This window comes from Sesamum indicum, linkage group LG8, assembly GCF_026168435.1.
Source record: "Sesamum indicum cultivar Baizhima isolate 11 linkage group LG8, ASM2616843v1, whole genome shotgun sequence".
NCBI lineage: Eukaryota > Viridiplantae > Streptophyta > Magnoliopsida > Lamiales > Pedaliaceae > Sesamum > Sesamum indicum.
In genome coordinates, this window is record NC_142664.1 from 24,745,325 (window position 1) to 24,771,766 (window position 26,442).

General features: G+C 33.0%; 4 protein-coding genes across 4 annotated transcripts; 2 read left to right on the plus strand and 2 right to left on the minus strand.

Annotated features, from left to right (window-relative positions):
• Positions 1 to 1,156: 1,156 nt before the first annotated feature.
• On the minus strand, positions 1,157 to 2,161 carry LOC105168826 (putative calcium-binding protein CML47). The gene has a single exon (XM_011088983.2). The coding sequence runs from the start codon at positions 2,070 to 2,072 to the stop codon at positions 1,458 to 1,460; it is 615 nt and encodes a 204-aa protein (XP_011087285.2). The 5' UTR covers positions 2,073 to 2,161; the 3' UTR covers positions 1,157 to 1,457.
• A 6,165-nt stretch (positions 2,162 to 8,326) lies between these two features.
• Positions 8,327 to 13,521, plus strand: LOC105168786 (HNH endonuclease). Its single transcript, XM_011088937.3, has 4 exons — positions 8,327 to 8,741; positions 11,317 to 11,355; positions 12,957 to 13,041; positions 13,204 to 13,521. The coding sequence occupies exons 1-4, from the start codon at positions 8,367 to 8,369 to the stop codon at positions 13,284 to 13,286; spliced, it is 582 nt and encodes a 193-aa protein (XP_011087239.1). The 5' UTR covers positions 8,327 to 8,366; the 3' UTR covers positions 13,287 to 13,521.
• A 3,254-nt stretch (positions 13,522 to 16,775) lies between these two features.
• Positions 16,776 to 19,921, minus strand: CDF3 (cycling DOF factor 3). Its single transcript, XM_011088938.3, has 2 exons — positions 19,580 to 19,921; positions 16,776 to 18,558 (listed from the first exon to the last, which is right to left on the minus strand). The coding sequence occupies exons 1-2, from the start codon at positions 19,790 to 19,792 to the stop codon at positions 17,278 to 17,280; spliced, it is 1,494 nt and encodes a 497-aa protein (XP_011087240.1). The 5' UTR covers positions 19,793 to 19,921; the 3' UTR covers positions 16,776 to 17,277.
• Positions 19,922 to 24,667: 4,746 nt separating this feature from the next.
• On the plus strand, positions 24,668 to 26,197 carry LOC105168788 (uncharacterized). Its single transcript, XM_011088939.3, has 3 exons — positions 24,668 to 24,881; positions 25,312 to 25,373; positions 25,780 to 26,197. The coding sequence occupies exons 1-3, from the start codon at positions 24,818 to 24,820 to the stop codon at positions 25,912 to 25,914; spliced, it is 261 nt and encodes an 86-aa protein (XP_011087241.1). The 5' UTR covers positions 24,668 to 24,817; the 3' UTR covers positions 25,915 to 26,197.
• Positions 26,198 to 26,442: the final 245 nt, after the last annotated feature.

Genomic DNA, 26,442 nt, shown 5'->3' on the forward strand with positions numbered 1-26,442 from the left:
GTAAAATTTATTTATACTTACATATAACAGATAAACTTAATATTTTTATAAATTAAACAATGATGTGGTGGATTTTGGTAAACTCAAGCAAGATGATCCTCCTGCTATCAAGAGGTACTCCTTTTATAGATCAGTTGGCTCTCAACAAATTCCTTAATGCATCCCCCCTAAAGTCTTTGATAGAGATCTTTTGTTAGAAAAAGATACGCCCGCAAATCCTTCATTGATCTAATCCTCTCGTAGAGTTTTACTTGGGTATTTTTGGGGCGAACCAAACCCTTCGTTTCTCTTCTCTAGCCTCTTCTTTCTTTACTTCAAAGATTAATGATTGGAGTCTCATCGAATGCCTCGTATCTGCCTACTCAGGCTTCGGACTCAGTGATTGCCCCCCCCTCCTTTCGTATGCTTTTCCTTTTCTCCCCTCGTATTCATGTCGACAGCTTATCCCTCGTATCTTATTTTTAAAGACTTTGTACCTTTGTAACCCCTTCTCTTGGATTTTATCTACAAGGGATGCGCTTTGCCTAAGCTCGTACCCTTCGTACTTTATCTTCTACTTCCAAGCTTCTTCTACAAGGAAGTTGTATTCCACCCATATCATTATCCTAAAGCCCCGTACTCCTTTGGTTATGACCCTACAGCTTCGTTTTTGGGGCTCCTCGTGTGTGGTTCTGTTTCTCATACTTAGTAGTAGTTTCACCTCCTGAGCTTATTTATAGGAAGTTCGTACTCCAGTCATATCAAATAGTGATATAAATATTTGGTAAACGTTCTAATGTTTATAAGTAACTGATATTTAATATTCAATACTTAAACATACATGTATAGATTTATAAAAAAATGATCTTTCAATAATATTAGTATCTCATATTTATAAAGTTATGGTAGTATTATTTCAAAAAATATATTTTTTAGTATTTTAATTAAAATATTAATTGAGTCTATTGGTCCAACTCAATCGGTCCAGGTCGGCTACAAATCCAAAATTTTCTTGACAGGATGGGTTCTCAATTTTGACAAACCCATCTTAAGACTCACCCTATTGACATTTCTATCGACAAACTTGATTCTAAATGTAAGATTTGGGTAGATATTATTAAAACATCCCTTTTGGACACTTGTGCCTTTCTAAGTCCAGTCTACTTCACAACAACACTTAAATTAACTTACAAAAAAAAAAAAAAGATTTTTCTTTCTTTTTTCTTTAATGATAAGTGGATTATATATTAATATCTAAATAAATTGAGTAATACATCAACATAATTAAAATTAATAAAAAAAATTACAATAAACTCGTATAAAATGTGCTAAATATCCACACCTTTAATATGGCTCGAACTTATGATCTCGATTTTATTTTTATTAAGTTTCATTCTTAACCTTTAGGCCAAGACAAAAACCCTCAATCTCATGGTTTTAAACATAATAAAGCAAAGTAAAAATTGAAGGATGCATGATTAACAACAACAACAAAAACAATCCTCCATGAGCTTCACAAACTCACCAAAATCAATCTTCCCATCACAATTATCATCAAAAACCATTATCATCCTCCTGCACTCTTCTTCCGAAAAACCTGTCAACCCAATACAACTCATCACTCTCCTCAACTCCCCTCCATCTATAAAACCATCACTGTTCTCATCAAACACCTCAAATGCTTCCCTCAATTCACCCAAACTAGGCTCCACCCCATCAAACACATTCACAACACTCTCAAGTGAACACTCTGATAACATTGTGATCTGCTCTTCAGCCCTTTGCCCTCTAAGTAGCCCTAACTTCTCCATCACTACCTCGACATCGTCCCTACTAACATCGTTCCCAGCGCAACACACCCGTTCTGGGGTCGAAACGTTACGTGAATGATGGTGGGAACGCTTCCACGAGTCGAGGAGGAGATAAGAAAAGAGATGGAAAACGCGACGAAAGCAAGTGTAGAAGTCTTGGAATGTGATTATCCAGCTGCAAATGATGCACCACAAAATGAGGGAAATGAAGGAGCCAAGATTTGCTGCTTTGTTGACTATGCTGATGAGCCCAGCTGCTGCTGACATCTTTGAATCCATCATGATGTGAATAATTAATTCTATTTGTTTTTTTCTTTAATGTATTTTCTTGTAGGACATGTGTGAACAAGTGATCAGTGTATGAAGTAGTAGTGAAGTACACTGATTTTCTTGGTTGATTATGTCAAGAGATTTATAGGGAAAAAATTTCTGGAAGAAAAGATAAGAGGAAGTTTCTCTGAAATTAGATAAAGCTTTTATGAAAGTGAAATTTGGAGGGAGTTTTCATTAGAATTTCGTGGTAGTTTGAACTTCCAAACAAGAAGGAAGTGTGAAACACGCTTTTCAAGTCATATATTTGGGCTCTCTTTTTCTCTTAATTATACATTATCTAGATATAAATAATTAATTGGGTTGAATTTTTTACGAATCATACATATAGGAAATTTAAATTTGAATCGAACATCATCAAATTATAATCAATTATATAATAAATATATAATACATTTATAATATGATCAATTTAATTGAATAATACCTCATTTGAGTAAAAAATTCATTTGAGAGCAACTATTTTGAAACTAATAAGTGTTTATGTTTACAAAAAGACAATCAGAGAATAGTATTTTTTTTTCAAGAGCTTTTCAATTATTTGATTCCTAGAGTGGTACGGGACAGTTCCAAGAAGCTCTAAGAGTTGTTTGTTTACCTAAAAGAGGAGACTATATTAGCTAGGTCTACCCGTAATTTCTAATACTTCCCTTAACATTTAAGATAGGGTAAATTATATTTTGTCATTTGAATTATATTTATTTTTATACTTTGATAATTAAATTTTTATTTTTCGTGTCAACTTACCATTTCAACTTTGCAAAATTTGTATTTTACTATATATGAAACTTTTTTTTTGTTGAAAAAACATCATTCATGATGTACATATATGAAAGTATCACATCATATAATTCTTAAATATTACATGCACTGCATATGATGTTTTTTGACAAAAAATTTGGTGGAAAAATAGTTATAAATGGCAAAATGTAAAATTTCGTAAAGTTGAGATGATAAATTGACACAAAAAAGAAGTTTAATGTCAAAATGTAAAAATAATCATAGTTTGAATGGAAAAAGTAATTAACCCTTTAAAATATAAAGGGTAAGTTACATCACCTCCCCCTAATTAAGGTTAAATTTAATTACACAATTATTTTTGTGTGTGTGTGTGTGTGTTTTTCTTTATAAATTTAAAAGTATATTTTTTAAGATTACAATTATAATTAGAACTACACCTATGTATAGAATTTTTGGAGTCTCAATTTAATACTTAAACATCAGTGTTTTTTTTTCTTGTTTTTTTTTTCCTACTCTATGGCCTTGATGTGTTTGTGATTTTAAGTTGAAATGGATTGAACTCTCAATTAATTATATCATCATACTTGAGTTTTAACAAAAATAAATTGTCCCAATAAATTAATACCCTAAATAGCAAGAAATAAGTTAGGAAATTACATCTGCACCTCTTAAAATTTAATATAATTATAAATATATCTTTAATAAATTAAAAATTACAATTACGTTTCTTGAGAATATTATTAAAAAAGTGCAAAACCACTTAAATACCTCACCCTTTTCTATTAAAAGAAAAAAAATCTTAGATAAAATTTGACAAAGTGATCAAAATATCCAAAATGAATAACAACGTTTGACACCCATTTATTTCTTTTTTTTTTTTCGTCTCTCTCATGTCGTCGTATATACATATATATATATATATTTTCACCTCTTTATTGCTGAACTTCATTTTAAAAATAGTACACATTACTTGAAATTTGATTCTAAAAATAATCAAATTATAGTAAAAAAAAGGTTTGTGGAGCATACTTTTGTAACATCCCCTGTAAATTTTGGTAGAGCTATTTGTTTAATTAAAAGTAGAGAAATAGATGGTATTCGGCTTTAGCACATCCCATCATCTCAAGGAAGAAGAACAAGAGCCTAGACTTTGAGTCAAGATAGTTTACGTCTTGTTCCCAGAGTCCACGGATTTATGTGTGGCAACACGCCTAAGAATATTATTTCTAGGTAGATGGAAGGCAACACTCAGAGTTAAGTCAACCCTCACAAATCAGACTTTTTGTTTCCTAATTTTAGGTAAATTTATGTTTTTCTGCTTTAATTTTAGAGTAGTATTTCAGTCATATATATGTATCTTTTAATTTTTATTATTTTTTAGAGTAATATTTCGACCATATATATATATGTATTTTTTTAATTTTTATTATTTTAGTTTTCTTTTTTTATACTATAGTTCACCCTTTTCATTCGATTTTTTACAAAATGCATCCTACACTCCTCTTTTATGCGAAAATAGCAATCTACCTTTTTATATTAAAAAAATAAGCAATTTTCCTCTTTTGTTTTAATAAAATGAGCAAAAAAACCCACTTACGCGAGTGTGTGGTACACAGGCTTATTTTTCTTTTCTTTTTGAAATTATTTTTTTTGTATTTTTTACAATAGTTGAATATTATCTAATATAAATCAATGGTTCCGAACATCTATAATCATATACACTTCATATAAAATCTTATTTAAATTAACGATTGGCATCTTGTTTTTAAAAATTAATGGTCTACATTTAAATTCATATATAATTATAGACAAAATTTTAAAATATAATTTGAAATAATGTTATATATATGATATATATATATATATATATTATATATATACATGTATGTATAGCCCAACCACCCAACCTCGGTCGCCGGCGGGAGGAGGCGGCGAGGGTGGCCGCGGGAGTCGGAGGCGCAGGCGAGGATGGGGAGGCGGGGACGCGAGGACGCGGCGGGCTTGGGGAGGCGGGGACGGGTGGGAGCTGGGGAGGCGGGAGCGAAGGGAGAGGCGGAGGCGGAGGCGAGGGGGAGAGGTGGAGGCGGTGGCAGAGACGCGGAGGTGGAGGGGGGGGGGGGGGAAAGAGGGGCTGGATGAGGAAGATGACCTTTTTTGCTTTTTTTTTTCTTTTTTAATTATTTGTAATTTTTTATTTTTATAGATTTTATATGTAAATAATATATATGAGAGTAAATTTCAAAATATTTTTTATTTTTTATTTATATTATATATGTATATATAGATTATAATTATGTTTACAACTTTTATAAATGTGAACTGTCGATCTAATTCAAATATGTACGAGTCGTTGATCTTATATATAAATATGGACTATTGATCTAAATAAAAATTGAATTAAACCATCGATCTGTTTATCAAATCTCCACTGTTAATATGCATATATATATATATATTTATATATATATAAAATCTAACGGTTCAAATTAAGGGTAAAAATGTTATTTAATAGGTAAAATTTAATCAAAATCGCACATAGGGTGCATGTGCTGCACCTCTCGCATGAGTGGGTATCTTGCTTATTTTTTGAAAACACAAGGGGGTGGATTGCTTATTTTTTTAATAAGGGGGTAAAATGCTATTTCGTATAACATAGAGGGACGAGATGCATTTTGCCCTTGGAAAAAAAGTATTGCATCTCAAGTAACCTTTTGAAATTGGGGCTATTTTTTCTATTAGCTCATTTTTTTTCTAGCATTTTAGTCCTTCAACCTTCTAGAATACCATTTTAATCCAATATCTTTTTAATTTTACGATTTTAGTCGCTTTTCTTTGTTGGAATTCAGTTTTCTCGTCAGTAAAGGTGTACTTCAATGGAAAAAGTACTGAAATTGTGAAAATTGAATAAATGTAAGACCAAAATGCTACCATAAAAAGTTAAATGATGAAAAAAATTACGGGACTAAAAATACATTTAAATTCACAAAAGATACAATATAATTTATTACGTCCAAATTTAAGAATTGATTCAATACATCAACAATTTCAAATGGAAAAAACTATTGAACAAAGAAATAAAGAACAATTTAAGAAACTTCTCTTCAAGTTCCATTACTATTAATTGAGCCACTTTTTTCTCAGCCCACTGTCCACTTAATTAAAGTGATGTACTGATAAATGAGTCGTTGTAAAGTTGCAAGTTGGTCGGAATTTTCGAATGCGAGAAGTAAACCCTTATGTTGTAGTCGTCTCTGATAATGAAATAAGGAAATAATATTAAGTTTTGATTGAACGTTTGTCATTTTGTTGTCCATAAAACTATAAAAAAGTATTATTCTCACACACATTGAACATATCCATATTATTTTAATTGGGCAATTGAAGGATGCTTTATGGTAAGTTGAATTTTTTCAATTCAAATTATATTGGCCAAATAGGATTTATTTCTTTGGTAATTTTGATATCGCCAAAGAATGAGATTTGTCAAGATTGAAGACAAAATAAAATTAAGTGCTAGTTAAATTTATTTAAGAAAACAAAAGTACTTTTGTGATGAATTTAATAAAAAATTCATTGTAAAAATTTAATTTTGCGACAAGCATTGAGACAGATAGAACGGCGTTGCAAGAGAAAGTAGCCCACCACATAATTGCAACCGACCAAATGACTCCATTGCAATGTTTTGCAACAAGTGCAAATGTCCACTGCAAACACCAACTTTTGACCAACAACGAAATTCATAATTTGCGGCAAACATATATTTTTAGATGATGGTGAAACTTTGGAATGAATTTAAAGATGGGCATTTGCGGCAAAATGCCATAGATGAGTTTTGCGACATCTGGCTGTCACAAAAAATATATGGGTACTTTTTATTTTTGCTGCAATAACCTTGTTCCTCACAAATTTTGGTATGGGTATTTTCCGATGGATAGTCTTTTTACGACGTTCTTGCACAGAATTGCATGTTACCTTTTTAAGACAGCATAGACCATCACGAATTCGTTGCAAAAGTTTTTTTTTTTTAATTCTTTTTTATTATGCACAAAATTCACCAATTTTATTAATTTTTTAAAATTCAATTTGAGGATGCTTGATTAAGCTAACGCAGTAGAGACCACGACTCTTGCGTTTAGCAACTTGAGAATGACCGTATAAGTCCGTAAATCTCAACCTTTTCGGAGTGTCATCTAATTTTACTGTTGTGTCAATATGGTTTGTTGAGTAAGATTGCACCCAAACATCGAGATCCTTGCGCCATGTAAAAGAACACCTCCGCCTTTACCTTGTGAATCAACCCTAAGGACGAAGTAGTTTAACCATTCCTTCAGCTTCTCGTATCTATTTGATTTACACTTGGTTTTGGAGATACAACCGAGCTGGAGTCGTGGAGCTTAACTAGCTTAGTGAGTATTCAAACTGTTTAAGGGATCCCAAATCTCTGACAGTTCTAGACTAAGAGCTTCGTGGCTCCTAGCAGGACTGTGTGGCAATCTTTGTTATTATCGAATCTGACCCTACATTAAGAGACGGGCTTGGAATAAGATCATTAACATCCTGTCGCTCAACTCCCACAATGTTGTAAACATTGCGATGAAATACTCTCCCACCAAATTTGTTAAGAAAGTTGAGAGAGCTTATGTTGTTCAAGATTTAGCAACAAATGTTGCAATAATTCTGAGCATCTCGGTGGCATTCATTCCCAGCATGTCGCCAACTTCGTTTGCAATTTGCGACATCTATCGACCGTTGGCAATACTCATCATTTAAAACCTATTTTTGTTAGTGATATTTATACTATCATAATTACTAAATAGGGGTAAAATAGATAATATGCACAACAAAGTATAAAAATAAAAAAATAAATTGGGTAAGTGAAGAACACAACAAAGCCTGAGGGGACATATATGCTTCATTTTCAAAATATTACAGTATCTTCTAAACCTATTTTTGGGAGTTTATTGGGGGGTTTTGTGTACATTTCAATTTTCACATTTAAAAATTTAAATTTAACCCTAATAACAGATTATTTCATAAAAGATTAATTTATATAGAATAAGGTTTCAACTCAAGTATTTTATTATTATTATTATTATTGTTGTTGTTGTTTCATTGTTTGGCTAAAAAAGTGTTCATTAATTTTTAGAAAACTTGTGCTTATTTTGATTTTTCTAAATTTACAATAAGTTGCTCTACTGCAAACTAATCCTAATATTTTTTATTACTGGAATATTTTCACTATTCAAAAGATGATTTTTAGGTTGAACATTTTGTTGTAATAAACATAAGATGTTCGGATTTTTTTTCATGAGTACTTGATTTTATAAAATATTTATAAATTTAGTGGCTCAAATCAGATATTCTATTTGATAAAATTTCTCTGAAATTTCAATTAAAAGTTATTTTAAAAAAATTAAATATAAAAAACCATAAATTCACAAATCAAATATCCTATCCGTATTTCATAGCCATTTTGGGTATTTTCCACTTTCATCTGACCCAAAAATGAGCCCAACTTCCTCTACCAGAGAAAACAAACGGAGGAACAAGAAAAGCTTCTCCTCGCCAAGCCGGACCCGACCCGCCACCCCAACTGGATCATTCTCCCCTCCACCTTCTGCAACTTCACTTGTCGATCGAGAACTCTTAACGGAAGAGCTCTCACAGTTCGAAGCCCTGCGAATCTCGCCCGAGAACCCGAACCCGAGGAGCTTCCCCTACAGCGTGAAGCAGCAATGCTGGGAGAAGGCCGAGAAAATCAAGGGGCGTGACCCGGATAGGTGGCGCCGGGACCCGTTGGGTAACATTGTCTTCAGGAAGCTTGTGGGTTGCCCCGGTTGCCTCTGCCATGACTATGACCACATTATCCCTTACTCTAAGGTAATCGTTAAGTTCCAGTAGTACACATGTTGGTGGAATTTTTAGCGTATATGTATGTCTGTGTTGCAATTCTGTGTGTTTAGATGTTTAGGTGACTGGAAATTGTGGGTATTCATTGTTTGTGTAGTAGTTATAAGGAATTCGTGTTTGATAATGCTGAAGGAGGGTCAATTTTGGAAGTTCGAGTTATTAGGATTTGGGAATGGATGTTGCAGAATGGGCTTTCTTTGCTGATTGGTTATGACCAGAGAGCGTTTCAACCAAGGGGGTAATGATCAACGACCATGACCTTGTGGAGGAGCTAAGCCTGAGCGGTGAGGGATCAAGCTGGATGCTTGTCCCTCACGTGCTCGTTTCACCATATTTTCTTCATCTTACTGTCAATCACTGCAGCAGGAGCAACTTCATTTGAGTACAAAACATAAATTATACGAAGTCCAAGATACCAAGAATCTCCTCATTCATCGATTTTTGGAACCACTTTCTGGTCAACTCATTTTCTACTACCCTTGATCCCAATTCAGTCCAGGTGCTGACTATAACTTAGAATTGTGCTTATCCAGACTTGTGGAAGGACGGGATTGGCTACGAGGAGCTTACATGAAAATTTACTTTCTTTCCGTCAACTGGAGGAGATGGAAGAAGAATCACATTAAGATAGTTTAGTTAAATAAAAGAAACTCCAACCACTATTACCACCCTTAGTCATTCGATATAAAGCCTAAAAATTCTGAACGGTCTCTACACCAAAATGAGCCATAACTTTACACTTCCAAAATATGTATATGAAAAAGATGGGCAACAATTGAGTTGGCCACTGTTCAAAACCAGTCAAGCCAATCTCTACAATATTGGTATTGAAGATGAGATATGTCTATGAGGAGGAGAGAAAAAAGAAAGGGAGCTTTACATGTTAATGGATTGTAGTGACTGCAGACTGCTAGAGGTGGTACCCATAAGATTCCATATGCTTCAATGACGGGGTGAGTTAAGAATCGAGCATTTTAGTCATACATTAAAGAAATTTAGGAAAGGCCAGGCTTTTGTGAGTAGCTACATGAAATAAGTTATTGTGTCTAACCAAATCTCTTCAAAATAAAGATCAACTGTTCGCTGATACATACTGCAAACTAGTTTTCTTAACTTAATACAGAAGTACAGTAGGAGTCCTTAGTTTTTAAATATATACTTAGTCATTAGGTAATGATGCAAAATTAGATATTTGTAGTTGATTCATACTTCCAGAGGGAATTGATATAATCATGCAAAATATGACTGGGAACCTGAAATATCTGTAGTTCATGAAGGATGTCTCCTGATGTGAATAAGGTGGAATGTACAAGAAGTAAATCTTTTCATACTCAACCAAAATGGGGAGCATGATGGTCTGCTAGACAAGCTGTGAAGGAGTATTTAAAAAATTGCATAAATACAAAAGCATAAACTCAAGATCAACCTTGTATAAACAAATATTTTTGATATTCAAGATCTACTACTATATGAATTCATAAAGACTAGAGTCATTGGTCCATTGATTTGGGTTTCAAGACAAACACATATGTTTTTCGTTTGATTCAAACCTGTTATAATATTTGGAATACTTTACACCATACATGTTCAGATCTTAGCTGGTTCACTTTAACTCACCATGGAGTTCAGGGTGCTAGATCCCTATGTAATGTTGTTCTTTAGCTTAATGTTTTTCTTTTTCTGTTTTGACTTCTTTAATAAAGTATTATATTGCAATAAAAAGTTATACTATGATTTGTTGACAATTAATTTCTGAACCTTTGTCATCCAAATCCAATTACTAACTTGATAATTGGTTGTTTATGAACTGCAATTTTGTGCATTCTTAACCTTTTCTTTTTCTCCTTAAACTCGCACTCCCCAAGTTCAAACACAAGATCTCCTGTAGAAAATCTTGATCCAAACGATTGAGCTGCCCCCCCAGGGGACTAATTCTTAACTTGAGACTCTGCAGTCTAGCTAAGACATTATAATTGTGTTGGACTTGGTGCGAATGGGAAGTGGATGCATCAAGTAAATACCCATCTTTTGCGTTTTGGGACTTTTGGAAGGAGAAAAATTTTAGTGCCTTTGAGGAGAGAACCTACTCTGCTAGGACAATTTACTGTAGAAAATCTCTAACCATACAGTTAACTTTTTTCTTAAGTTTTGGTATATCTGTTGTGGTGTTTGCAGCATACCTAAAGATTGTTCCTTCTTTTTTCTTTTTCTTTTGGGCTGGGGGATGAAAAGGAAGAGAGAGAACGTTGGTCACAAACCGGAGGCTGCTACTCTTCCTTACCAATGATGGTTTCTTTTTTCTTTCATATTAATGGACTGTGGTTGCTGCACTATAATTTGTTCGTGTAGAAAGAAATTTCTACTTTTTGTATCAACTTGGTTTCTGTAGGGTATAAAAATACAGTCAGAATTGATGGGTGTCATTTTATACTACCCAAATTTTGTTTCTTAACTCGTGAATCATCAAAAAAAAAATTTTGTTTCTTAAGCCTGTTATTTGTGGTGGAACTGCATATGTAAAATGCATTTTTTTTTATATTTGCAGGGAGGGAAAAGCACATTAGAGAATTGTCAAGTATTGCAGGTAAATCTTTTGCAGCCTTCATAAATTAGTCAGAAACTTATCTTGTTTGGATAAATGTTCAATTGCTGTTATTGCAGCATTTTGAAGATGTCTTTTGTTCATTGGTTGGTATGTTATTATATTTGGTATGTGGGACAAATCTGGTCATCTGTGAATATAATCAGCTCACAGACGTAGAAATATCAGCCTTGCGTATACATTTGCTTCCAGTGCTTTCAAATTTTTGCTTTATTATTTTCCTAATTCGTTCCAATGAGTTTCTGTTGGTATTCTAATTTCCTTGATAATTAAGTATTAACTTGTCATTTGACTGTTCTTTTCTTTTTCCTCAAAATGGAAGCCTCAGATTGATGGGTGAAGGTTTATGTCTTCTGTGTTGCAGACAATTTAATTTATCGAATCAATCTACTCAAGAACATCTTTTTTACTCATAGCATCTGGTTGGGATTTTGATTGGGTATATTAACATTAATAAAATGCTTGTTTTTTCCCCTCTTCCTTTTCTTTTCTCTCGTGAGTCTTATTTTTTGTTTTTAACAAGGTGAAGTTAATCATATTTCTCTTGGCTGCTTTATTTACATTTTGTAGGAAAAATATCCATGCAGTGAATGCAAATTTACTCGGAGGCAATCATTATTATTTTAGAGTAAATTACAACGACCTCTTCTGAGGTTACGAATACCCCCTAATGTTTGATGAAATTATGTAATCATTGGATGTAGGTATGAAATTGTCAACTTTACCCTTACTATATTTTTTTGTTTTATTAAAAATATTAAAACTTATAAAAAAAATCGAATGGGATGGATGGAAAAATTTTAAAAATTATAAAATAATTATCCACTTAGTCCATAAGAAAATAAAAATAAATAAAATTATAATTTTTAATCTACAAGGGCATTTTGGTCAGTTCAACATAAAAAATAGATGGAAACCTAATGGATTGGGCTAATTGGTAGACGACCGTTAAGATTAGGGGGGTGTTGATAATTTTTCAAACAATAAGGGTGTATTCGTAACTATGCCAAACCTTAGGGGAGGTAGTTGTAATTTGACCTTATTATTATTAGTATTAGTATTAGCATTATTTTTAATTTTAGCTTTTTCTAAGAGAAAATTGGTTGTCATATTACATTGTTAATTGGTGAAGCAGTTTCCTTCCTTTTCCTTAACAAATATGGATTTGATGATACGCAACTGTTGCTGTATCGAATGACCTTCAAAACCTTAGTTCTTATCTCCGTTAAACAGTGAACTAGGTGATATGAAGAGATTGAAGGGACTTCAAAATAATGCTTATTCAGTTCCTACTCAATTATGTTATGTTATAGATAAAGCTGAATAATAGGAACCAGATTAGCTCATCTCAACATCAAATTTGATGAATTTTATCTTGCATAATTGAAAAGAATTTCCTTGTTTTAGTATTTTTGGTTTTCACAAATTCCAGCAGCCTGGTACAGTGAACTATTTGCTTTTAGATCGAGTCTGATGACTGTTGCACATATGCAATCTGGTCTGTTCGTTTCCCTCTGACGATATCCGTTTCATGTTTTCTTTGGTAACATGGTTTACCCGAATCCTTCATTCTTGTTTCATAGGCAACTGTTAATCGATCCAAGGGAAACCGAACCGAGATGTCAAAAAGCGATCTTATTCAGAAAAGTGCTTACTGCCGCGTTTCTGGTATGTTTTGTTCTTCTACATTTCGTTACGAGTATCAAACCCGTCAGACGCAGAAGCCCCCAAAGGCAACCAAGAACCAGAAAAGAGAACATGTTCTATCTTCATGGTGGATCTTTCCAACGAGAACAATATGTGACTGTGGTTTTATGTTGATTGGTGCAGGTCGTGATATGGACCTTCTTGAGTTGTCGGCCTATGGTAACGTTCGTCGTGCCCAAGATTCCGGCGGATGTAAAATTCAATAGTTAGTTTATTAGCCTCCATTAGGGCATTGGTTCCCGAAACGTTTTGCTCCAATCAAGTCTGGGAGGCCCTGCTCAGTCATATAGTGTCATATTTGCTTAGACATGTGATTGGTGTCAGTTTCATTAAACTGTAAACTAATAATATGACAAATGTAATGTAACTAGAATTTCTTGTGATATGATCAGACAGAGAAAAAATTCACATACTGATCACATTAAAGTTTTTTCTCCTTAATCCTATCCCTCGCATAATTTCTGTTGGACGATGTGAAACCTGCAAAGTCGATCTCGATAATTTCTGTAAAACAATGTGAAACATGTTACAATGATTTGAACTTTAATAGAATAAAGGAAAGAGTAAACTCTATAAAATAATAACCCATCAAACTTTTAGCTTAGTTTATTGGTTAAAGCTTTGTGAATGGGATTTGACTTTAGTTGTTAATTGTGGTTACTGATAAAGGGGGCAACCTTTATCTTTATCACCTACTTATTAAATTGCTTGATTTTTGATATGTTGATCAGCACTGCCAAAGGTAAAGTTGGAAGCCCTTTGATTCATTTCTCAATAACTGGCTTAACTTTATGAGAAAGTGATAGCCCCCCAACTGCACTTTCTTCCCAAATGTTCTTTCTCATCCACAACCTTTTTCTTTTTTTAAATAAATACTTCTGATATTAGTTGTATTTATTAAAGAATGGAGAATATCTTCATATAATTTGTCCCATCTTTTGCCCTTATGTACAGACAGTTTATGGCCCTCCTTTCTTAAGAGGGAGTGTGGGCAATTTTTGTGCTCTAGATTCATGCCACTGCACCTATTTCTGCTCAATGACATGACATTCTTGATTTATTTATTTGTTTTTTCGTTTCTTAAATTTCTTGGGTTTATTATATACATATTTGTCCTTAATTATGTAATTTTCATTTTTACCCTTAGCTTTTACAGGATCAGCATTTGGCCTGATTGTTCAAGTGTTTGATTTGTTTTTAATTGAACAAAAAAGTTTAGATATGACATGGTGATGGGTGGTAAAAGTCGTTACGACTGTTGTTCTAGAAAATGTGGAATTTCAATTGACTAACAAAGGATGAACTTTAGGGTCAGAAAATGATAATAAAGAACTAAAGTAATTTTAAACACAAATTTAAGATAGTATTTATAGTATTTACCTATCGTAGAATCTTAGATTGATCAAGTAAGAAAAGTAGACCTTTTTAATAACTATATGCATTCTTATGGAAAAAAATAAAACCAAAGGACTATAATCAATTCAAATAAAATGATTTCATGACCAAATTCTTGGTAATAGTTAGAGCATGAGAATCATTTATTTAGTACATGCTTGGTGTATACACGACAACTTTTCAAAATAATTAGAAGAAATACTTGACATGTCAGTGCTCCTTACAAGATTCTGATTGGTCAATCTCATTAAACAAATTCAATTGGAATGCTCATCATTTCAATGACTTAGACATAGAATATTGCATAGTGGGGCTTGACTTTTGTGTAAATTACTTATAGTTTCTTCACTTTACACTACTTCTTGATGAATGACAAAAAAAAGCACTAAACATAGGATAAATAAAGTGGCAAGAAAAGTTTTTGTGTAGTGGGAAATTTTGACTTACAAGTCCAATGTGACACAAATGTTTTACTTTGTGGAGAATGTAAGAAGCTATGCTTTGTTGGCCATGGCATTATCCAAAATGATGCCTCTAAGCCAAGTGACACTCTTTTCTACCACTAAGTTGACATACAAGAAAGAGTCAACACTAAAATATAATCATTACATGCATTTTTTTTTTTTTTTTTTTGCTTTGTGTTGAAACTGCAAAAGAGACCGAAAAAATAACAAGAACAGAACTTAAAATGTGATATATATGAGTCTTAACGTTTGAGTGCCATGAAAGTGATCAAATTGCGGATAAGTTAGTTTCAAGTGAATACACTTCTCTTAAGAAATTCTCTAGCCTTAAGAGTTTCCAGCACTTTCTTAAAATGTAATTCTCAATCCAAAACAATCATTTCGAGAAAAAAATATTGTATTGTAATCTTTTATTGATACAAAAAACACCAAATTATGCAAATATATTGTATGAGCATTCAGAATAAATAATTTTATGTACATGACCTAATAATGTGAGAGTTGTTAAATAATTAGCCCAAAATTTACATAAAAACACAAGACCAGATTATATATGTCCCCCTTTTTAATATATACGATATTAATACATTTCGTATAGAGATTTTTTATTTTCAAGATATGGCTAGAATGTGATCACTTTCTGTTGTGCTTTGAACGGAACTATTTTGCAGCTTCAAACATTGAAAGATGGCACGTGCGACAGGAAAAAGGAAAAAAATATCATGAAATATGCATCTAAAGCAAATAAAAAAAAGGGCAAAAAGGAGAAAAGAAAAGTAGGAAAAAGCAAAATGAAAAAGCCAAAAGCATTTATGAGTAGTTTGTGCATATGGAATTTGGGGGACCCCATAACAACTACTACTCTTATACAAACATGTGGTTTTCATTTGCTCTTACCAATCAAAATATCTCACTTGCTTATCCACTTGCTCCACATATTTTCATCTCTCTTTTTGGAAAAGTCAACAACACAAACTTTTTTATTTTTTATTATTTTGCTAAAGCAAAAAGTTCACATAGCTACTCTGAATATTTCATAAATAAAAAATAGAATAGGCTTCTTCATACCAAATTATTTATCTTAAATTTTAAATTATAAAATATTGGGAATGTAATCTCTTTGTCTCTTAAATTTGCTTGCTTTTGATATATTAGAAAAACAAAATTCAATAACTTGAAGCTAGTTCGCATTTTGATAATCAAGAGGGCTCTATCTTGAATTCAGATAATTCGAGTTTGATTGTAGTACATATATATTAAATTATTTTCTTTTTATACTTAAGTTGATTTGGCATAGATGGGTTTAAGTTGAGAGCTGAGTTATTGGATTCAATTTGATATAATTGCATATCCGACAGTTTGATACCAAATCCAATCTTTCGACCAATTTTAGTATTAAATTTTGATCAAATTCAGTATGATTGGGTACCCAAAGTGTTGGGTATCTGATTAGGTAAATAGGATCCAATTTTTGTTCGAAATAACCTACTCGAAATTTTATGATAGGTTGAATTTAGTGTATACCAAAAAGTTTAAAAGAGAAAAGAATCCAAATGAGTCGGTTTAGGACTCGTAAGCATCGGATCCCTACGAGGGAGAGAGATCCTATGGAAGAAATCTATTGTGTGAGACATCCATTGGCCATTATGCTACTGCACTAAACTCCATGTAACCAATTATTGTCGTTCATACACGTTTGGAGAAGTCGCATTTTTATATTTCTCCTTTTGCAGCACAAGAAATCTTAATTATTTCCAAAAGGCGCACTCCAAAAAGGGAAAAAGAAGAAAAAACTCATTTGCAAGTTGTGGAGAGAGAGAGAGAGAGAGAGAGCCATTTTTCAGACAAAGTTATATCCATGGTAATAATATATTCTCACTCTTCACATATGTCAGTATTGTCTGCAAAATTATGTACATGAAAGCACAAAGTGGTAATTTCATAGACATCTCCTCAGCTCCTTTCTCAATATATTGTAAAAATATCCTTCAATTTTTGAAAATAACATTTGCATCCTCTGCCACCGTCGTGTTTTACATTACAAATTACCGCAAATTATTCAGTCTCTGAGGGTAATCTTGTATTGTAAAACAGACTACAAGGAGCATGCTGTAATTTTTCAAAATTGAAGATTATTTTTGTAATATATATGTTTCAGGAGATATTAATGTAATTACCCCTAAAAGAAATCAACCATTTCCCTCAAGAGCATCTTAAGAGTTCCACGTACGAGATTTGGACATCGATGGGCTTGTCTTAGAAGCCGGTAAGAGGTTAAAGACCGTTCCATCGAGCAAAATCAACTGCTCATAAGCTGATCCCTGAAAAATGAATTCATTTAGGCACCCTCCTGGAAGTTAATGGATCGAGACAAGGCTGCAGGGTTGGCCTGCAACACCGGCGAGGCGGAAACTGCCTGCTTTTTCTCATCACCCTTTGGTTGCAAGGCCTTGAAAAGACCTTCTCTGCTGATGGTATCATACTTGATTCCCAGTGTTTCCCATATAGAACTCTTTGCAGCTTCCTCAGGATCATCGATCCTCAACGTTTTAGGAACCACAATTGAGCTTTCTGGATTCTTTGGTTCCAAGTGCTCTTTACCTTCTGTGTTCTTTGGCTTGAGCAATTCGCCGTTTCTTGAGTGTTTGCCAAGGGGCGAGCTGGGGTTGGAGCCGGTTGCCTTCTGGTTTACAGTGGGAGACGGCACCGATAGCCACGGAACATTCCAAGCATTAGGAAGGCTGCAATTCCAATACGGGGCAGGGTAGAACGGCATTGGGTAAGCCGGAGGGCACATGGCCGGTAGGGGAACTGCCGAATTCCAGGGAAATGGCCAGGCAACCCCTGGAATACATGGAACCGGAGATGGGAAGCCGTTTATACTATGCATCAGGGGTTGTTGAGGCCCATTTTTGCCTCCATCTTGCACTGAACTCGATGCTGTGACAGAAGATCCATTAGAACAATCATCGCCGTTCTCCCTGTTTTTGCAAGATTCTGAGCCTGATCCATGATCAGGCCTGTAATACCCGTTTTTCACCCCATTTGGCACTCTTTTGTCCACAAGATTCAAAGCGGACGCCATGGATTCGCATAGAGTTGAGTCGGGACCGAACGAGAGGACGGTGCCGTTAGGTTTGAAAGCCGGGTGATGAAATCCATTAGGCGCATCGATCCTAGCCGCCTGCAGGGCTTCAGAGATTGTAATGTGACGACAATGTGACGCTGAATTCTTGTTCTTCCGCCGACCAGCCCCCACAGGGACATTCCTCATTGTGCCTCCGGCAGTCCAGTACCTTTGACAGCTCTTGCAAAAGTGGCGAGGCTGGTTGATGTTGTAGTTGTTGTAGTAACAGAACTTGGTGTCCATGCTATTGCAACGAGGGCAGGGAAGAATCTTGTCGGGCTTCTTCAAGGTCTTCTGCTGCCCGTTTGTTGCATCACTTTGCCCGTTTTCAGTCTTGGGATGTTCTTCTGAGACAATACCTTCGTCAATGGACGGCGTTTTAGGATTCTCATCGGACTCCACTACCGCATCAGGATTATGGGATTCCTCTGCTTCACCTAGATTTTCTTCCTGTCCTTGTGGCTTAGTTTCACAGGTTTCTGCATCTTGGTCCTGAAATTTTCAGGCAAAAGTTTCCATCAACTCCAATTCTAGATCATTCTGTCAAACTAAACGAGCTTTTATTACAGGAATCTATTCCATATCAAGCAAACAAACCTATTATTATTACCACAGTAAAATGCAAGATTTTTTCTTCAATTTGCAAATAGAATAACAATATCAACAGATAGAAATCATCGAAATTTGTTGAATATTTGTTTCTTGTTTTTTTTTTTTATATATATATATGCATATATTGAGAATCCTTAGTGAATGGAAAATCCAAATAATCCAGGAGCTCAAACACTACAAGAAACAGAACTGGTGACTCAGAACTTTCCACAACAAATTGCCTTTTTGAGGAAACCAATGGTTTCAAGAAGACAACAAGAAGAATCAAATAGTTTTAAAGTGGCAGGGGACCAAGAAAACTCATACAACTTAAACCCAATGGAACTTTCTGGAATTCTTATCAAAGAGAAAATTGAACCGACAATGTAAATTCAAGTTAACTTCAGATCAAACTGAAACGGACAAAATTACAAGATTTTCAAACAGTGGACTCTGAAAAGTCTTGGTCATCATTAAATTTATTAAGTATCTCACATATTAATTAAAAAAATTCTTGATTTCTAAAATTAGGATTTTTTTTTTGCTTTACCTCTCTTATTAATGATTAAATTTTGGAGGAAGAGGAACAGTTAAATTCGAGATGATAATGATCTATCACTTTGAAAATATAACTAAATAAATAGGATAGTAAAACCCCATTAAAACCCAGATTTTTTGCAAATTTCAGCGAGGAAAAAAAATAAAAAGAAGAAGAACGGACTGTTCTTGAAATTTTTCAAAAAGTAACATGAACCCATTAATCTTCTCACTGTTTTAGCATCTGGGCTCTTTCCTAAACTTCACGATAACCTTAAATCCCAATACATATGTGTACGTACATATATACATACAGTCGTATGTATATGTTCATCACTCTTTGTTAGTGTGTGTTGTGTGTGAAAATTCATAGCCCATCAGTTACCTCCTCAGTCCCCTGCGGCTGCTTTTCTTCATCAGCCTTCTCTTCCTCTCCTTCCCCTCCACTCACCTCCGAGCAGCGATCACAATCGGCGCCGCCACCACTCCCTCCATGGCTCTCGCCGGAAGATTCCCCGCCGGCGGGAACTCCGCCGTGCTCCGGCAACACAATCTTCCTCCCAAACAACTTGATTTCCGGCTCCTTCACGTCCTTCATTTCCTCCGGTGTCGACGACCAGCCGAGGCCCAAATAGTTATGAATCTTGAAAGTGGAGAAAAGAATAGAAAAAGATACCGAAAAGGCTTTGTTGGCAATGGTCACTGAAATGGTTTTGATCTCTTAAAATCTATGTAATAAAAATTACACCCACCCCACCCCCACACCCCCCTCTCTCTCTCTCTCATGAAGATGTCGGGTGCCACGTCACAAGGGGTCTGATGATCTGAGCCACAAGTTTTTATATATGTGGACCTTAAGAAATTTAAACTAGATACGGAGGGTGCACGGAGAGTTCGGTGCTACCAATATTTCGGTTGTACAAAACTTCTGTCACTCGATTCCGGAAGCCCCGACTGTCCAGTGTCCAGTGACGTGGAGGAAGGCGATTGGCTGGCATTTGATTTTCCGTTGTACTTCAGTTCAGGTGATTAGGGGGACTGACAGTTGAGGAATGAATCTTGACCAATCACTGGGTGACGCATCTTTCGAAATTTGACGGCTGTGATTAATGCTATTGATTCACATAATGCAATAACAGAAACCATCTATCCAACCCCCAAACGCCTTTAAAGTTGTACTCTCATTGTTTCAAGATCATGGGTAAACTTTAATTATGTACAAAAAATTTGAATTAAAGTTAAAAAAGTATAAATATTCCACATTTTTATTTTTTTCAAAAAGTAATCACAGATAATAATCTCAATTATTTGTCGTCGTGTTAAAATATTTGAAAAGAATAGTAAAATAATTGAAAAAATTTGACACGATATATATTTGAAAGAGGAAAATCAACTATATATAATTGTACACCACAATTGGAATGAGAAAGAAAAAAAGTCAATGACTCAACAACTAGAAACAAACTAGAAAAATATACATAATGAATCAGAATTTTATTAAATAGATAATTTTTAAATTGAAATACTCTAAGCATTTAGTTTACATCAGTTTCTGAATAAACACCCAACAGTTTTCGCAACATCAAGAACTCATCCAAATTGAGAGGTTTAGAATATCTATCAATTTAATTTTGTGAACCACAATACACCAGTGCACCACTGCCAACCTTTGTTAGCTCTTGAAGAAAATAAAAACACACCGATATGCTTACTCATAGTGTGCATTACTGAATTCTTAGAAAGCTTGATTGTTGAGCTGCTATCACATAAAATAGTGGTCAATTTCTCATGATTCTGGTGTAGTTGCGCCAACATCCTGCTTAACCACATTGCTTCGCATGCAGATGATGTTGTAGCAATAAACTCAATGTTTGTGATGAACAAACTAACTACTGGTTGCTTTTTAGAAGACTATGAAACTGGTACAGAACATAATAAAAACAAATAACTCAAGTGCTCTTTCTATCACAATACTTTTCGTAAATACATTGCATCAAATTCATGATAACTAACATATCTATTCATTTAATTCTAAAAGAAAGTTCACAAAATCTACGCCCGATCGATGTTATATATTATATAAAATCATAATACATTAATATTTTGAGCGAATTAAAATATCTCATAAGTGTGAGATATTTATTGAAGAGAAATTATGGTCCATGTGAGGGATGTTTCCTTTTGTACTATTATTTTATCTTCTTGTCCTAAGATTTTAATAATTAATAGTTTTATGAGCAGATATTTCATATATAGCATTTATTACTGGAACGTCTTTTTCTCACCGCCTTTTAGCTAAGGGCTGAGCTGACCACAGGGTAGGTTGCTTCCATGGTCAAGATCAGTAAGCAATTAATAATCGTAATTTCGATTTCACAATATGATTCGATTTAATAAGTATTAAAAATTGTTTATAAAATTAAAAACACATGGAATAATTAGCGATACAGGCATAACAATAATATAGTGTTGAAAAATAATTGTACCTACAGACGCGTTACTAATTATCTATAGTTATAATAATTTTTGTCACTTGTAATTACATTATGATGAAATTAAAATTATACAATTTAATATATATATATAAGTTTATAATTATCATTTGATATTTAACGTTAGTATTATGTTTTATTGTAGTGATGATGGTTGGATTAAGTCGATTGAACCTGAGCAAGAGCACGTTGGCAACCAACATGTTATTTCACATTGCAATGTGGTCTCTATCATTAATTTTAACTGCATTCCTACCACTAATTGTCATGTCAATACTTTTAAATAAATATTTGTTGAAAAGAATGTCAGAAATATATAATGCTAACAAATCAGCATTTACCAAGTGTTTATTTGTATAAGACACATATTTAAATAAAAAAATATAATAATCTTTTATTATATGGAAATCTGTGTTGATGACACGTATAAATAATACTAATTAAACTTAATTAATAAATATTCTCATCTTGTCCCATAAGCTTTGGGGAGTTGAACACATGTCCCAACAAACCCTAATTTAATTATCCAAAAAAGGAGGAAAAAAATAATAAAAAAATAAAAAGGGCTGAGATCTATGAAAGCTTTTTCCTTGCTATTATCTAATTTAAATATTAATTTTTTAATAGAAAAAGATATCTTTTTTCTCTTTCGGCGTAAATTAATAAGGTCAAAAAGTTGGGCAATTGATTATTGATTGGTTAATATAATTACAATTAGTCTCCTTCGAACAAGACAATTTTTTTATTTGTTAATTAACATGTGTTCCAATGTGTGACGGCCACGTCGGATTATTACAAAAAGTAGTTTATGATAAAATATATATCATTTAATAGCTTAGGACAAAATCTTATTTAATTAAATAGGTTCTTTTATAAGTGATCAAAGGATATATGCACGTCGAGACATATATAGATATCAACAGTTTATACATATTTGATGCGTACGAATATATATAAAATAGTTATACTAAAAGAAAATTATAAAAATTTATATCACTTATTTAATGAATTGATGATGATGCAATCAGTTTTAAATAAAATATAAATCAAAATTATCTAAAATTAATGACAATTGTAAAAAGAAAAAGAAAATTAAAGATAAATTTATGAAAATATGAAGTTTTAAAAAATGTTTATATCATAGATCGCTTGAAAATGTGTATTTTAGTTGAGTGATCAAATTTTTTTATTTAAATAATCGAATTTAATTTTTTAGGAAGAAGTGGGATATTTATGTCGATATACATTTTGGCAACCAGAATTAGTTACTATATTATTATTATTATAAAAATAAATAAATATTTAATATAGGTAAATCGAACTTAAAAAATTAATAAGAAATAGAGTAAATTACACGGATGCTCTTAGAATTAAATCTAATTACATAAGCACTCCCTAATCTATTTAAAATTTGAAGTATGTCCCCCTTGATATTATTGTTGTAATTATATATACACTCTTTATTCAGGATCAGAATTTTATAAGTACAACTCTTTAAGTAAATTACATCGACAGTTCCTTATTTATTATTTTATAAATAAAAAAAATATTTTTATAATTAAAATTAATTTGAAAAAGTTTGGATGTAATTTACAACCGAGAAATGTTCTACAAATAATAAAATGGAATGCAATTTCATGTTTTCTTGAAGAAATTGTAGTAATTTGAAAGGCCCTTCCCACTTGCTGGTAATTGGGCTTTTCTTTATTGGCCATAGGCCCAAAGATTTATGGGCTCTCTCTCTAATTATGAATTCTTAAAGGAAATTAATCGAATTTAAAGAGAAAAAGAAGTACAAAATCGACAATGAGTAGCAACGTGGTATTCATGCCATAAAATATTTTTCCTGCAAATATATTTTTATTTGTGAAATTCTTTTATCTCACATGATAAAAAAATATTAAATATTGTTACTTGCTCTATGTTAGACATATTACAAATTAAATAATTTTCTCCTTCAATATTTTAGATTCGGATGAGTTGATCATTTAATATGATAGTAAAGTCGAATTAAAAGAAGAAATTGAGTCGGAGCCTCGTTCAGAAAAATAAGAGTCTAACATGCTATATGGAGCATGTTAAAGATATTAAAAATTAAATAATTTTTTTATAAAAAAGTTTAAATATTTGGAGAATTCGTTCAACACGGTATTACATTAGTCGAATCGACCTTCAATGATATTACATTTGGCGGATCAAACAAAAGGCACGATGAATTCAAATCTCATCATCATTCATTTATTAAAAAAAAATCCACATACAAAAAATATTAGATGATATGAAATAATTAATTTTTAAAATAAAAAGGTGATGTGAGGAGCAACAAAAACAGCTAACAATTATTAAAAGACGAGTCTAGACACTTGGAAATGAACGATTTCAACCTAACCAAAAGCAATGGAACAATTATGGAAACACACATCAGACGCAGTAATTGTCATCTTCCACTTCTCCAATTGTGGAATCATCTTTTGTTCCCCATTTTTGACTGACTTAATATATAAAATAAATCCACTTTGATTGTCAAAAACCCAAGTAGTAGTACACATGTACGCCTCTCACCATTTCATCACTATACACTTCACATTCCTTGACATCGAAAAGAGGAAGAAATGCAAAGATTTAATCAAAATTATTGATATGAATGTAGTCCTGATTTTCTTTCCGACTTGTGGTAATTGAGATAATGTCTGTCCACATCTTGATCTGTGCATTGGACACTCAATATATATACAAGTATGTCCAAATATTTCATTTTTTGTCCAACTCTATCTAAGGTTTCATACATGGATCAAAGACATAGAAATTTCATTAATTAATCAAGTATTATGTTTTTGTAGTAAAATGAAGTCAGGGGAAGCATGCATGCATCACTGCCAATGGCCTTAAGCCCACCACCTTTTTGACTTGTTTGTGCTAATAAATATATGAACCACCACACAAAGTGCTCTACTACCTACTCCCATCCCCACAAAAACAACAATGTATGTACAGCTGCTATATATATATATATATATATATATAGATATAAATCCAGGGCTGAATCGATTTGTGTAAACTACCTACCTTAATTCTTCAAAGCAGTAATTTGCTATACATATAAACAGAGAGAGAGAGAGAGAGAGAGGGAAATGTTGGTTGTTTTATGTCTTTCTTTCCTTATTTGCATGAATGGCGCCATCCCTGCAGTTACTGGTAAATATAATTGCACTCCTCATTCTCTATATATATGAATGGCGTCCCAGTTTTCATTTCCCCAAAACTTGATTTCACTATTCAGCATACCAATTTATCAATTTTTGCTACTCACAATTTTCTTCTTCTGAATCTTTAGAACTCGTTGGAGTTTTCCACGTGCATGTCACGTGAGGGCATATATTTTGGATTTTGAAACTTCCGACAAAAAGGAAATTCGTCAATCCTGGAAAATTGATAAATTTGTCTACTTAATTAATGTCAAATCAACTTTTCACGAATCTATAAACTTCCACTCCCCCCCCCCCTGCAATTTAACCTATTCCTTTAATACCTTCGCATATTTTTCTTCTTATAGTTAATTACTATTTTATCTTCTTATTGACATTGATATATATTAATTCTGCTGTTTTTTCTTGAAATATTGCAGGAACTTCAGACCTGGTACAGCAGAAACCTCAAAGTTACTTAGCTGCAAAAGGAGTTGTCTTGGTACTTAATTAACCAAATTAATCATGTTTTTTTTTTTTTAGAATTTAACATTAATAACCCCACAAAGAATACTGTTCTTGAATCTGATAGATAATGATAATATATTTAAGAGTAAATTATATCAATACCCCTCTTAAATTCGACCTCTTTATATAAATGCTTACTGTCCTTTATATTACAAGTACACCCTTTGAGGGGTCAGTGCAGTGTACTCAGGGGGAATTTGTGTAAAGTTTCACAATTAAATAGAAGTATATTTGTAATTACAATTACAAACTCAAGGGATGTACTTATAATTTTGTTTATGACAGAAAATATTTGTATAATTAGACCTAACTTAAAAGGGTATCAATATAAGTAATTGTATATTTAATATTATTAATATGGTAATTAATTATTGATGCAGGGCATGGAAAAATCTGGTGATGATGAGAGTAGAATGAGACGAATGGGAATTGAAGTGAATGACTACCCTGGTTGGGGGGCTAACAATCGCCACACACCAAGACCTCAACTAGGAAGAGGCTGCACCGACTGCTAAACCACACACACACATATATATGGATTATATATATAGATAGATAATATGAATTTTCGCGTAAATTTTGCACTCTATATTCAGTAATTTAGTTGATGAAGTTAAGGTTTCATTGCCACGAGCTCGTTGAATTAATTCCATTGATGTGTGGGTACTGTTAACCTTAATAATAGCTATTTATCTTTGTAATAGTAGTTATTGGTTACTAACAACAATATTTGGTGCTTATAATTAATATGTAAATTGTTGAAGATTAATTGAAACTCGTGATATATATTTTTTTCTACTTATGTCTTAATCAAAGTAGCTTATGCTTTTTCAGAAATTGAGAAACTGCAAGAATTGGTCTGAATTGATTAATTTCACTAGTTTTTTTAATGAGAAAAAAATATTTATTTACCAGAGGAATTTAATTTATTTCATTTTTTACAATACATGTCTCTTGATTGTGTCTTGGAGACGATGGATACGTACATGAGATATAAGTAGTTGGATGGTCCACTTTATAGTGAGTGAAAACTATGTCCACCA

Bases quoted from the DNA above. Each gene is read 5' to 3' on its own strand.
- CDF3 (XM_011088938.3), bottom strand. From the start codon at position 19,792: ATGAAGGACGTGAAGGAGCCGGAAATCAAGTTGTTTGGGAGGAAGATT. The intron at 18,559-19,579 runs GTAACTGATGGG...TGAAAATTTCAG, and splicing joins AGCCGCAGGGGACTGAGGAG to GACCAAGATGCAGAAACCTG.
- LOC105168786 (XM_011088937.3), top strand. From the start codon at position 8,367: ATGAGCCCAACTTCCTCTACCAGAGAAAACAAACGGAGGAACAAGAAA. The intron at 8,742-11,316 runs GTAATCGTTAAG...TTATATTTGCAG, and splicing joins ACATTATCCCTTACTCTAAG to GGAGGGAAAAGCACATTAGA. The intron at 13,042-13,203 runs GTATGTTTTGTT...TGATTGGTGCAG, and splicing joins TGCTTACTGCCGCGTTTCTG to GTCGTGATATGGACCTTCTT.
- LOC105168826 (XM_011088983.2), bottom strand. From the start codon at position 2,072: ATGATGGATTCAAAGATGTCAGCAGCAGCTGGGCTCATCAGCATAGTC.
- LOC105168788 (XM_011088939.3), top strand. From the start codon at position 24,818: ATGTTGGTTGTTTTATGTCTTTCTTTCCTTATTTGCATGAATGGCGCC. The intron at 24,882-25,311 runs GTAAATATAATT...GAAATATTGCAG, and splicing joins CGCCATCCCTGCAGTTACTG to GAACTTCAGACCTGGTACAG. The intron at 25,374-25,779 runs GTACTTAATTAA...TTATTGATGCAG, and splicing joins CTGCAAAAGGAGTTGTCTTG to GGCATGGAAAAATCTGGTGA.